The sequence below is a fragment of the Pimephales promelas genome, chromosome 6 (assembly GCF_988280905.1).
Source record: "Pimephales promelas chromosome 6, fPimPro1.hap1.1, whole genome shotgun sequence".
Lineage (NCBI taxonomy): Eukaryota > Metazoa > Chordata > Actinopteri > Cypriniformes > Leuciscidae > Pimephales > Pimephales promelas.
Window position 1 is genome coordinate 14,914,826 of NC_142774.1, and position 14,673 is coordinate 14,929,498.

General features: G+C 36.4%; 1 protein-coding gene across 2 annotated transcripts in view; it reads right to left on the reverse strand.

The window, feature by feature from the left end:
- The window catches only part of arhgap10 (Rho GTPase activating protein 10), a 72,040-nt gene that overhangs the window by 25,834 nt on the left and 31,533 nt on the right, over positions 1-14,673 (reverse strand). For both annotated transcript variants that reach the window (XM_089132145.1, XM_089132146.1), the window contains exons 6-16: positions 10,411-10,521; positions 9,080-9,184; positions 8,253-8,382; positions 8,028-8,134; positions 7,826-7,920; positions 5,604-5,685; positions 5,312-5,351; positions 5,115-5,183; positions 4,723-4,797; positions 2,771-2,855; positions 1,889-1,947 (exon numbers count right to left, since the gene is read on the reverse strand). In XM_089132145.1, coding sequence (XP_088988271.1) covers positions 1,889-1,947; positions 2,771-2,855; positions 4,723-4,797; positions 5,115-5,183; positions 5,312-5,351; positions 5,604-5,685; positions 7,826-7,920; positions 8,028-8,134; positions 8,253-8,382; positions 9,080-9,184; positions 10,411-10,521 — 958 coding nt within the window. The remainder of the gene's footprint in view (positions 1-1,888; positions 1,948-2,770; positions 2,856-4,722; positions 4,798-5,114; positions 5,184-5,311; positions 5,352-5,603; positions 5,686-7,825; positions 7,921-8,027; positions 8,135-8,252; positions 8,383-9,079; positions 9,185-10,410; positions 10,522-14,673) is intronic.

Below are 14,673 nucleotides of genomic sequence, written 5' to 3' on the forward strand. Positions count from 1 at the left end.
ACACCAACAATTGGTCTTCTTTTGAATTCTGACGTCTTCCATTATGTTGTGTGGAATCCATTTTTTTATGTCCAGCTGTGCTATTGCTCTGCTAATTCAACCTTCACACTCTACTCTTACTGATGGAATGTAAGATCAGTGAATATTGGCCACCAGGCAGTGGATTTATAGAGGGTATGCGGGTGACGTCACCGTCGGCCGGACTGCCTGCAGTTACTCACAGTGAGTGGCAAAAAGACTGAGCGGCTGTATTTGTTTTCAGCGAGAATGCCGCGAAAAACAAACACAACACATATAAAATGGGAAAGAGCTTTGCGATTGACTGTACAACTAGATTTGACAAAAAAAAAAAAAAAATCAGAGGTATATTTTTACAGACTGCAAATGGATGGCTGCAATTCACAGAAACAACTGGACTCCAGTCAGCGAAATCTTGATTTGCAGTTATCATTATGTGTCAATATGCTGAATTTAGGTGTAAAACCATACCTATTTATTTTGTATTGTTATATATATACGTATATATATTAACAACTCATCAATTAAATATTTATTGTTGCGTATTCTGCATTATTAGATTAACATTATTAATCTAGACATTATTTTTAATAAACACTGACCAAAAAACAAAAAAAAAAAAAAAAAACTATAAAGTTTTAGGGCTGGACGACATGATGATATACGTATATAGGCTATATATAACACTGATATAAGTGATCACCCGGATTTAGACCTACCTATATTGTATTTATATAAAGCGTTCACACAAATTTGCTTTTATACATGGGTTGTATTTATCCCCACATGTTTTAATATTTTTTCTATCATGATATAGCCAGTCTAATAAAGGATTTTAAATTTTCAAAAGAAGAGTGCCTTGGATTTCCTTTTCTAAAAATCTGCTTTATGTTTAGGTCTGTATTGCTTTTATTTCCCCGGTGTCGAAATCAGGCAAACATAAATGTCAGGCAACATGATTCCTGTCTGCATGTCAATATGCATGGATCGCTGGCTCTTTAGTAAGTTGTAAGGAACACTACATTGAGTCCAACATTTAGTTTAAATTGATACAATTTTTCGTTTTAGTCGCATTTTCCCCTATTAAATCCAGTCACGCAGCAGATCTTTTGCCACTCAGTCAGGCTGAGGGGTGTTGTTCCAGCGGGAAAGTGACGTCAATGCATTCCCTCTATAGATGTGAAACCTCCAATGTTATTGGCCAGTGTTTTCGCTTCATTGTGCAACCCCTGTACTACTAAAGTTTTTACTAATATTTTAAATTAGCTTTCATTTTTATATTTTCAGTTTCTATTATATTTTTTTAATTTATTTTCAGTTTCTATTATAAAATTTAGTAATTTTTGTAAAGTTTCTTATTTCGATTCATTTTTATACGTTTTAGTTATTTTATATTAACTTTCTATTTGGCTTTCAGTTTTAGTACTTCAACTTTAAATTATTTCAGTTTATTCGGATCAGTTAATTTGCGTTTTTCAAGTCATATATAACAACACTGAGTATATTGGCCGAAGTGGAGTAGTGGCAAACTGTTGCTCCAGGGGGACCTGAATACAATAAGTCCCTGTTCCCAAAAGCAAACAACTAACAGTAGTTTTGCCCCGCCTCTATTGACTTACAGCACCTACAGTATCATAACCTACGACAACCTTCTGAGGACAACCATCTTTGGCAGTTATTTTCATATGCCACATGTCCTTCAACAGAATTTAATTCAGTGATACTTTTGACAAGCATTTACCCCCTTAAGAGTTTCACAAATCAAAAGCTCTTTTCTCACTGACATGCACATATTATAATTTTATGGCATTTGTCAAGTAATTGATTTGGTATTGCTTGATTATTGTCTAAGCAAGGACAAAGACCTTACTTGCAGGGACGATGAACTCCTTATACAGCTCGTATGTCATTAGTGGCTCTGGAAGGCTCCTTGAGAGAGATAGAGATAGAGATAAAGATAGAGAGAGAGAGAGAGAGAGAGAGAGAGAGAGAGAGAGAGAGAGAGAGAGAGAGAGAGAGAGAGAGAGAGAGAGAGAGAGAGAGAGAGAGAGAGAGAGAGAGAGAGAGAGAGAGAGAGAGAGATGGGGAGAGATTTATTGGCTTTATTGGGCATTATTATATACACAACACTATGATTAATGTGGCTGATCACTGCAAGAAATTAGATGAGCACACAAACACACATACACACTGTGATAACCAAGTTCATCTGAAGGTACTTTCGCTCAGTATCTGGCACACGTCCCAGCACCGTTAGCCCAAAATGAGCACACCAATATCATTCATACTTGTAGTGCAGTACAAAGACAAAACACACATAAACCCCTTTTTCTGCTGCATTACAAAAGCTGCATTGTGCTACTCTATTGTTACAAATCAATTACAGAAATCAATTAAAAGCAATATTAATTAAATGTTGAAAATATAAATATTTTATCACTGAAAGGAATGTCCCACTGTGAAATTCACCAAAAAAAAACCCTGACAATTCACAAGAACTCATTTATCCTTGATACTTTTATTTGAGATTTAAATCGATTTATAAATGAAAAGGCAGATACGTTTCTTTCGGAGGATTCACAAGTTAGCTTTAAACTAAAGTTTCTTTAGAAATAAGCAATTGTCCTAAGGCTGAACTGTGTAAGCCTATTCTGTCAAATTACAATCAGTACATTTAGAGAAAGGATATATAGAAACTATGTTGTGTTTATTATCTGCAAACAAAAACAGAATGTAGAAAGTACAAACTCACCTCAGGTAAAGCTTTAAAGCACTGGTGATGGTTTTAACATCCCAGTCCTCACAGGTTGCTAAATCTATTTCATTGCTCTTCTCATCTACAAATCACAAAACAATAAAGAATTTAAGATCAAATCATCTTTATTAGAGGGCAAAAAACTATGGTTGGTGAAGGGGGTGGACTTTGGAATCTATTGCTGCTTCAATGAATATATTCAACGATTATCAATATTATTCCTTCTAAACATCACACAAGTTGAATAACTTCTGTAAGCTTATGAGATTTGAAACCGCTCGTTTCGTGTCTTAGGCCATCAATGTGTACTTACATTTACGAGTCATTAAATCATGTTTGATTTTGACTTCTCTGTGCATGCTTTTTGAGGTGGACCCCTTAAACCTACAGACAACAACGATTTGACTGAAAAATGTCAAAATTGAAAATACTGTGGAAACAAAGACACCTACATCTTGGATGCCCTTGAGGTAAGCTAAAACATATCAAAAAAATAATTTCAAAGTGAACTATGCCTTTAATTCTCAATCACAGTTTGAACGATTGTGTGCTATTTGCAACGGCAAATCAAGTCTTAAACGGCAAATCTGGTGGTATTCAGTCAAGTCGCTGAATACAACGTGCTCCAACCTGGTTTAAACTATTTACATTTTATAATGCATTCCGCTGTTGACGACACAAACAGCAAAGAGACTGAGAGATAAATGCTCTCTTTCCCAATTCTGCTCTCCTGAAATGCAGCCTGGAATACACAAACTTGAAACTTGAAAGTTTGGAGTAAAAATATTTGTTTATGTTTTTGAAATAAGTTTTGCAGAAGTCAAAAATACATTTTCAGTAGCCATTACTCTAGTCTTCAGTGCTCAAGAAACAGATTTGGTGCTCAAGAAACATTTCTTATTATTAGTAATGTTCAAAACAGTTTTTCTGCTTAAAATTTTTAGTTGTGATCGGATATTTTGTATAACTAGATGTTATAAAATTGATCAGGTTCTGCCAATGTTGTTAATAAATGATAACTGTCGCTTGGCCTCTTATGGCTTATTGCTTTATTAAATTGACATGTCAACCAGTGTCCTGTGGGCACAATGGATCCTTGTTACAGATAACCTTTTAGCACTATGCCGTTTCATCTTAACACTCAATTTGCATTCTGCCAACATCTCAACACAACAATGTATGCTCCTTAGTCACATTGTGAGAAAGTGTCAATAAAACAAGTATAGAAATTGAATCACTGTCCCTTTAAATAACAAGAATGTGTGGATATAATCCAGCCAGAGCCGAACCTGTTAATGGCAGTGCTCTGCATTTGAAAATGAGATGGATACTTGGTTGTGTGCTCTGGACATTTGGCAGGTTTTTAAGTTCAACTACAGGGGCCCATGCTGTTCTCAGATAAGGACAGTGGATCCGTATAGAGTGTTAATGGCTATTAGACTCTGAAGTGGCTGAGTTCATGTAGCAGCAGGGGCACAGGCAGCCTGCCGACTCGACACAGCATTTAGCATTCAGAGCAGAGAGATACCAGCTCATGCTACAACTGCAAGATAGAGAGAGAAAGAGAGAGAACCAAAAGTAAGAAAGAAAGAAAGAAAGAAAGAAAGAAAGAAAGAAAGAAAGAAAAAAGAAAGATAGATAGATGAGCATGGAACAGGAGCATGAGAGAATGATGATAGTGCGTGATCAGGTTTTCGGGTTTTTGGGAGAGGCGAAATAGGATCAAGGAAGCGAGAGAGAGCGAGAGAGAGAAACTGTCTGCAGTAATAGAGTCAGGTATCACCTAAAGGACAGGACAAAGGGACATACAGACAGACACCAGACAAGATGAATGTCTGAATGCCAATGAGACTCAATACTGGCTCTAGATACAATTATAGGGCTTCAAAAAAGAAAATCCCCTAAATCTGACCAACAATTACAGTCCTATCAAACAAGGCTCAACTTACCAATCATAAAACTGACAAGCTTCTGTACTTTTGAACTGACTCCAACCACTCTGTACAGACCCTGATCATTAATACCTGCAAAAAAACAAAATAAGTTAGGTACTCTATAACCATCCCAGCTGATCTGGACAAACTAAATACTACACACTAAGCTTTTTCTGCATTATCCAGAATGAAGCACAACAGGTTGTTGGTTTGGGCTGGGGAAAAAACTGCTAGATCATTCTGCTCTCTAGTGTTCAGAGGGTGCTACTACATTAGCAGATGAGTTTTCCTTTGCTGATAGACAATAAACTGTAAATAATGTCTGATATGTTTTTTATATGCATTACAACATTTTGTTACTTATTTTGTATATGATTTTCATCTATTAAAACATTACTTGGAGTTACCTCTGGCTTCAATGGCTTTTATTGAATTTTTCACAAAGCTTATTCCCACATCATCCAACTGGGCATCAACTATGGAATACACAAATGTCATTACAATATATGCACCGTCAATAAACACAATTGTTTTTTTTTTCCTTACAATTAAAGGTAAAATTTAGCTGTAAACAGTAACTCTGAGTTAATTTGAGTTCACTCACTTCCTCTTTCTCTTGAATGTGTCCGGTTGAGATACTGCATCTGTGCGTGAGAGATAAACATCAGCATGAAACACATTACACCAAACAGAACTGAATTTATATACCAAACAAGATCCTATTACTGATCATTAAAATGCTCTGAAGTACACACTTCGGTCGGTTGAGGAATATAAAAATGCATAATTTTTGCAATATTATTATAACTTAAATGAACCTCATGTTTTGACAACTGATAATCAGAGATTTCTTTTGACTGAATATAGCTTGAAGTTGAAGTGAGGGATTGACACACCGGCTCCTTTCCTCCCATCGCATGCATCCAGAATCTGTGGTCATCTTCTGAGACTGCCTGGACTGTCAGCACTGTGCCTGGTCTAGAAAAAAAACAAACAAACAACCACACAGACTTAGCCTGCTACTATACACAAAATTAAAACTGAGCACAATTACTTGTTTATTGTAGATTATTTGTCTTTTAGTGCATGAATCATTTCTAAACAGCTCCATAATTATCAAAATGTAGCAACTGTAAAGCACCTTTCCATTTCATGTTTCTATTATTTTAAGGTTGTGTCTCTCCATGAGGGCACACACTGAGGTAAGTTAATGAAGAGAATAAAAGGAATACAGACTAGCGAGGGCTATCTTTACATACAGGAGAAAAGTATACATTAGTGTACGGTTTTTGGTTTCAAACTGAGATCACAATTCTCTCACGATTCTGAACAGACAACTAAACAAAATAACATGTAATTTACAAGCGGTTCAGACAAAAAAAAAAAAAAAATGGATCAGTGCCGTCTATTTAAGTCTATTTAAAATGTTTAATAAATCTGAATGAATATGAATGATTAAATGACTCACTCATAAATACTTAATTGTTTCAGTACTGGGAACATGAATTAGTGTTTTTTGAACAAATATCTTATTAAATGAATGATTCAATGACAAATAAAAGATTTTTAACAGTCTCGCCACCATCTGGTGGCGTAACAATGCAATATATACAATTGTTATTTGAGGTGTCAAGTTATGTACTTTCAAAAGGTGATTTACTCTATTTTGATCGTGTTTATGCATGACTGAACTATTAACTTTTATTCCAGTTCTTCAGTGAATATATGAATATTTTTAACAGAACTGATACTCTTGTGGTTGAAAAGACTGTGAAGCAGTCTCATATTTACACTATATATAACAACTGCTGTCTCTGGATCAGCAGTAGCGCAGACACAGATCTGAACGTTCCAGGTTTAATAGACACAGGCAAAATGTTGTCTTTTTGCTGTCTTTTTAACAATTAATCATGCAGCTCTAGTACACATGCAGCTTTTATGGTGAAAATCTGGGGTGTCTATAAACTCTGACTGTCCAAACAATTCGAAACAGACCATAATCCAGTCATTTTTTTCTTGTTTAAGATCCTTTTCACTTGGACATACATTCATACATTCATATTCATTCCAATATGTCTCTCACTCATGTTAAACATGGGATTTACGTTCCTATTGTTTTTCTTTTCCTGTTTATTATTACCATCAGTTAAATGTATAAACCTTAACAATCAAAAATGACAAATTTTGTTGGATTTGTTTTCAAGGGGGGTCATAAAATGCATTTTCAGATGTTTATATTATGTTCACTCTCTGTCACATAACACTTGGCAAACTGATTGGCAAACATAAAAAAATTATCCAATGCAACAACGATTGCCTCTGAAGACAAAATACTTGCCACTGTATTGGGGGCTAATACAATGCTAAATCATAAATCAGATGTACACCTATGTACAATTACATATCAATGTCCAGCAATTTTAAACAGTACATTGTGTTTAATTTGTCGTTTAATGAGATGTAATAAGTGTTGGTGCTGACAATTTTCACGTAAAGAAATACCTAGATCCAACAGCTATACGCATGAGCAGTTAAACTGATGGAATTGGTGGCAACAACCACTTTGATCACTTGATTTAAAAAACACCACATTTCAGCGCTAGATCGCCTCTTATTTAACAAACAAAGTAAATGAATGCTCGGCTAGTTAACTAGAGATGTTTTATTTATTTGTATTAGTTACATAAGTGCCACGAGATGTTTCAAAAGTGGCGGGGACAATATTGACCCTGGTAAAAAGTGGTGGGGACACATGTCCCACCCGTAAATTACGCCTATGAAGAGTACACATCCTTGATTTACATTTGCCTGTTAAGGGTGTTAATTCTGTTAAGTCAATTCAATTTATTTACAGTAGCTGGGTAAGAAACTTGCAGTATGTTTGGATTGTAGAGAAAACTATTATGTGTAAATACAAAGGGACATCTATTTCATGTCCCCTTTAAGCAAAAAAAAAAAATCTACTTGTCAAGGAATACTGGGTTACAAGTGAGTCATAGTAAAACATTGTAAAAGTTTTTATTTATGACGCATAAACTACATTATTTCTTGTGAATCAGAAACGCATCATTACATTTATCCATGCAAACCATTGGGCATGTAGGCATGGCCAACATACCGATCTGTGATCTCTATGTCTAGGCAAAATCTCCTGTCAAGTGTGTCTGTGGTTTTGCGGACACAAGACTTCATTGTAACAGAGTCCGTCTCACCCTGAAAGGATACAGAACATTCTGTGAACAGCAGATCAGCAATACATTAATATTATATGAAACATGCCGTTATCAAGACCAGTGTGTGATGAGATGATGAGAACTTACAAGCTTCCCGCCTGATCTCTGGTCAAAGGTTTTCATGTGTAGAATTTTTTGTTCTTTGACAAACGTGCAATAGCGTTTCACCCAGCTGGATCCAAAAGGAGGAGGTCCTGCAGAAATAGCAATAACTATCAGTAATGCAACCAGCAAAGCGCAGGATACATGGCATGACAGTCAGCAAAAGTAATAGGCACAAATGAGTTCCATCATAAAAACTGTCTCGCGTACGTTTCTCCTGCATGTAAAGATAGCCCTCGCTGCTGATGGGGCTGGTCTGTCTGTACTCCTGTGGCGACTCTTTGATTCTCTTCAATAACTCGTACACCTCAGAGCGTGTGCCCTCAAAACGACTCCGAGTCTGAAAGCAGAGGCACAAACGAACAAAATAACACAATCATTGATTCAGTTTTACAAATTCTGTGAGGGCCTGGTAACTGGGAAATTAGACTGATTGAATTCCCAAAACCTTTGTAATAGATTGGGAAATTACTCAATGCATTAAAAAAAAAAAAAAAAAAAAAAAACACCCTCAATGTGTTTAAACAAGCTATTCCATGTTTTCAATTTACACATCCTCAGAACTCTGACCCTGACCATCACAAGTGATTTATGACTGATTCAAAACAAAACACCAGCGACGCGCCCCAATCAAATAGGGCAAGGGAGGAAGTTGGCTCTCAAACTTCCGGCTTATGAGTTAAACACAATGGAAGGTCAATGCAAACAAAGGCCTTTAAGTTTCCCTTGGAAACCTAGGCCCTCTCAAAACGCTGTTGCATCCTGTCTTGGTAACTCTCTTTCCATGTCACTCTGCAGAGCCAATAGCATTAACCAGAAGAATGTGAGTGAAGACTGACATATCTCTGCAAATCACTCTACATGTGTTGATAAACAGTTCATATGCCATTTATCTTTATAATTCTACTGTATATATATATATATATATATATATATATATATATATATATATTACAAATCTTTATGAGTAAATATATATTTTAAAGATTTAAAGTTTAGGAGTTGAAATCAAAAACATTATGAAAGTTTTTACTTACATTTTGAATATTGATTTGAAGGGCCTTTTTGTAATGATCAAAATCTTTGGCCAACTCATATCCTTGATGATAGAAAGTAAATACAGTCTGAAAGAATGCCAGCATCTGCACAAGAGAGAGAAGAAAAGAAGGAAATGAGAGAAAGAAACAATTAGAACTACATATATCAACTAGGACAGACATTACCATGTTCATATATGTTTTTATGTCTAAATCTCTATGCGAGGTCAAAAAACATGGTTTCATGCAAGTAAAAAGTCAAACAGGCATGCATAAACTGGAAAGTAATCAGGTAAATATTTGCTCAGCTAAATTAGAAGGATACAAACTTATGTGGTTATGCAAACTATCAAAATGTGTGTCTTAGGTGAGTTAGTGAGAATTAGTGAGAATGCGGGCCCAAATAGACCCACTTGTAAATGGTCTGGACAAACCCATATTTAAAAGAGGTTAAAATAAGTTTTGTGTGTGGTAATTGTACCTAACCATGCTGTACTTACAGCTCTCACAGAATATATATTTCATTTACTTATTTGATATAAGGTAGGCTACACAACTGCATAAATGTCTAGGATCAGTGAGATGTATTTGAGACAGATTCCACAAAAGTATTAAGCAGCAAAACTATTTTCAGCATTGCTAAAAAAAATGGAGTTTCTTGAGCAGCAAATCAGCATATTAGAATGATTTCTGATGGATTGTGTGACACTGAAGACTGAAGTAATGATGCTGAAAATTCAGCTCTGACATCCTTGAAATCAATTACATTTTAGATTAAAAAAAAAAAAAACAGAAAACAGTTATTTTAAATTGTAATATATCACAATCTTAGTGCTTTTTTCCTCTCTCTGTATTTTTTAAACAAATAAATGCAGCCTTGGCGAGCATAACAGACTAGTGTAAATAGGGTTATGGTTTAATTTGGCATTCAAAGTGATTTTTTATTTTCATTTTCAATTCAATTTTGTATAAAATTTGCAAACTTATAAGATGCCAAAGATATAGTAAGAGTATTATGCCAGTATGGCATTCCAAACATAGCCCTCATTTTTTTGTTATTCTGTTTGGAAGTGTTCTGACAGTACTTTTGAAATACTGTATATGTATAAATGAATGAATAAATGTATATGTATATGTATATGTAAATATATATGTATTCTGGTGCTGTACGATCGCTTCACAGCATTAAGTGTTATTTCATTAAATGTGTTTCCTTTCTTTTTGTGGCATGTGAAACCATACCAAATGCTGTTGATGGACAAACATGAAAGCAAACCATGTTGAAATAAATCAAGTTGAATGACCATCAGGATGAAGGGTCATGAACTTACAGGCTCAACACACTCAAACTTCTTTCTCTCCTGTATCTCCTGCAGCTTGCAAACGTACTCTAGAGACGTCTCCTGAAAGTGCTGTCTCATCACCTCCACTGACACGTCTGCCTGAAAGACAGACAGAATTTTAAAAAAAGGTTGAAGAAAACAAGGAACAGAAATCATTAGGGCTGAGTATTGACACAAATTTCACAATTCGATTCGATTTTGATTCACAAGCCTGCAATTCGATTCGATTTCGATTCCGATTCGATTCAATATTGATTATTTTGAATATCAGTTACAATAAATGGCAAATTTTCTCAAGGAAATCAAATCTCTTAACTAATGCTGTAAACTATGGGAGTCTAGTTGTAGCCTACTAGGCTTCATTAGCCTAATATGAAGGTAATAATGAACTGTTTTGTAGCTATACAAACACTAAAATTACACTTATTTATTTTTATAATATGAAGATTATATGAATAAACATAAACATTTAAATGGTGGCTGTCATAAAAACTTGCCAGATTTATTCAAATATGCATTAAATATTGAAGAACATTAAGATTATAATGCATATGTAATATGGTGTGTATATTTAACAATATATATATATATATATATATATATATATATAAATAATTCTCTAGAGTTATTTTTTCTAGCTGACTAACGAGTTTATGTGGGTTTTCTGAGGTAAATATGACAATACATGACATTGATTACAAGCTGTTTAACTGACGTCTTTCCACGGTTGAAATGCTGATTCAGCGAATCAATGTGACATGATACGGATTTCGATAAGTTGTACTCTACCTTTTAACACACTTTCAGATGCTCATTCATGTTTATTCCGCGCTGTGACTGGTATTATTAAGCCGGAAGAGAGATCAGCGCTGCTGCTTCTCTTGAGCTGTGCCAGAGTGATCTCACGCCACAGCGCCAAAACTCTATTTATGTTTTTGAATTTCTAAAGAAAATGGACGTAATTTGAAAATTGAGACTTTGTTTCATATCAATAGTAACAAAGCACAAAGATTATTGCGATTTTTTGGATGCGCGCAGCTGCGATACAATGTTCCATTCATTCAAATGAAACAGGATGACTAATCGATTCTTGAGATTTAAGAATCGATATCGGTTCGTAAATATGAGAATCGATTAATATCGAGAAATCGATATTTATTACCCAGCCCGAGAAATTATCACCTGAAAATAAAGAGTGACTTAAGATATGCAGATGGGGATGAATGAATGGAAAAATTAATGAATGAATGAAACCTTTTATTGCTCCAAGGGGAATTTGTTTTGTTTTTGTTTTTCCGTAAACCACACCAAATGTCCAACAACATTGTGAACATAGTGGATACAAAAAAAAAACAAAAAACAAAAAAAACACAGCAATGGTGGTAACATGCAATCATCAATCCAATAGCTAAAAACCATCCATCCATCTTCTTCCGCTCATCCGGGGCCGGGTCGCAAGGGCAGCAGTCTAAGCAGAGATGCCCAGACTTCCCTCTTCCTAGACACTTCTTCCAGCTCTTCTGGGGGGACACCGAGGCGTTCCCAGGCCAACAGGGAGAAAAAGTCCCTCCAGCGTGTCCTAGGTCTTCCCCAGGGTCTCCTCCCTGTGGTACATGCCTGAAACACCTTCCCAGGAAGGCGTCAAGGAGGCATCCGAAACAGATGCCCGAGCCACCTCAGTAAACCCCTCTCGATGTGAAGGAACAGCGCTTCTCCCGAGTGACCGAGCTTCTCACCCTATCTCTAAGGGATCGCCCAGCCACACTGCGGAGAAAGATCATTTCGGCCGCCTGTATCCGGGATCTTGTCCTTTCGGTCATGACCCAAAGCTCATAACCATAGGTGAGAGTAGGAACGTAGATTGACTAATAAATCGAGAGCTTCGCCTTACCGGCTGACAGACCGGTACATGGACCGCATTACAGCAGAAGCTGCACCGACCCATCTGTCAATCTCCCGTTCCATCCTTCCCTCACTCGTGAACAAAACCCCAAGATACTTACACTCGTCAACTTGAGGCAGGAGCTCCCCACCGACCTGAAGTGAGCAAGCCACCGTTTTCCGACTGAAGAGTTGTATTCTGCTAATAGCTAAAATTAATCAATAAATAGCTAAAGAAATAATTAATAATACAAAAAAATATCTATGCGCCTGTGTCCGATCTGTTAACTGAATGCTCCTTGGCACAAATTATGTAAAGGCACGTTTGTTTTTCCACGTCCAGAGGGTAGAGACGGAAACTCTGAGCAAAGTGGGTGGGACGGATCATCCAGTATCCTCAGAGCCAAATTGAGGGAAGACTGATCTGTAAGATCAGAGAAGCTTTTAACATCGGAACCTGTAATATTCCTGCCCCTTTTAGTCACCTTGTCTAGCATGTTCCTATTCTGGACTGAAAGACCCCGTCCCCAAAACTGGATGGCCAAAGTCACCACATTCTGAATAGAAGTTAAATAAAACAATGTCAAAGTTGTTGTCTCTGCATAACACTACACAGTTTCATTAAATTATAGAGCTGTTGCTCTGCTTTTGAGTATCTAGCTAGTGAGTTGGCAGACCAGGGGAGTTTGTAATCAATAATAGTGCCCAAATATTTATACTCCTCCACAGTCTCAATAACTTTCCCTTGAATAGTAACAGGTTGCAGTGGAGGGGGCCTTTTCCTAAAATCGATCACCATTTCTTTAATTTTTGAAATATTTAAAATTAGTGAATTTTGGTTGCACCATTCATGGAAATGGTCAACCTCAGTCCTATAATCCTGTTCATTATCTGTAAGAAAACTGACTAGGGCAGCATTATCTGCAAACTTAATCAGTGAACAGTTTGAATGGTGGCTGACACAGTCATTAGTATATAAATAAACAACAATGGTGATAAAACACATCCTTGTGGAACTCCATTGTTTGTCATGATGGTTCTTGACCGACTATGTCCCGGTCTCACATACTGTTGTCTACCTGTTAAAAAGTCCTGAATCCACTTTCCAGGTTTACACCCAATGTTTATAAGCTTCTTGGGAGGTTTTTTTTTTTTTTTTTTTTTTCCCAAAAGCTGTCTACTAGTCCATGTGTAGCCTGCCTTACAACTACACATAATACACAACTAAATCTGAACATTTAACATTGAAAACAAAGAAATGACTTGGATCATGTAATTGAGCAAAGTATTGTGTGAATGTAAACAGTGCTAAACAGTAACTAATATAGTTATAAGTTGTGCAAATACAGTTAAAGGAACACTCCGACTTTTTGGGACTTTAGCCTATTCACCTTACCCCCCAGAGTTAGATAAGTCCATACATACCTTTTTCATCTCCGTGCGTGCTATAAGTCTGTTTGACGCACCCACCGCTAGCCTAGCTTAGCACAAAGACTGGATGTGAATGGTTGCAGCTTTCATACTAATCCAAATGAGTGACAAAATAACGCAAACGTTTTCCTATTTACATGTTGTGGTTTGTATAGTCACAGAGTGTGCAAATATGAAGGCCATATGAGACACAGACATCTTTTGACCGTATAAATACTATATTTTCTGAAGGGGAAGCACTGCTACTTGGGCAGAGTGATAACCATCACCTGAGACGCACCGTGACGAGGAGCAGAGTTCGCTTCGCTCAGCGTTGGAATAAAGAGTCAGCAATTACTAACGTTAGATAGAAAAGCAAAGTTTATCATGGGTGTTTGCTTTATTGTATGAGCTGTGACAATAAACAGGGGAGACCAGGTAATACAGTACCATGTTTCATTGATTTCCAACCAAAAACGCACCCAGATTTATAAATATCACATGAATAAATAATTATTATTACAGGAATCAATATATTTTAAATGCAATTTATTAGCTGAACCAAATGTATTCAACAGTAAATACATTTGCATATATAATATACAGTATTGCATTACTATAGAATAGAATAAGGGGAAAGTAATAGCACAAATTGTTTTTGCACAATGAACTCACAGCCTATCGTACCCTTTTGCACGCTCAAGTTCGTTATTTCCATGGTTATTTCAAATTTAGGCTACTAGGCGCGCCGCGCGCAGGGTGCAAGTTCAACGCGGTAAACGCGCTCGTTTTTTTTCCAAGCGCGTCCGCACCGCATCAAGATAAAAACATATTCATACCCTAATCATATAATAGTGTCACTAACGTTACATTAGCTCTGGCTAATGGCACTGTTACAGTAGATCATCTAAAAACATAACGGAACACTTACCTCAGCAGCAGGTGATACTTGTCCTGTCT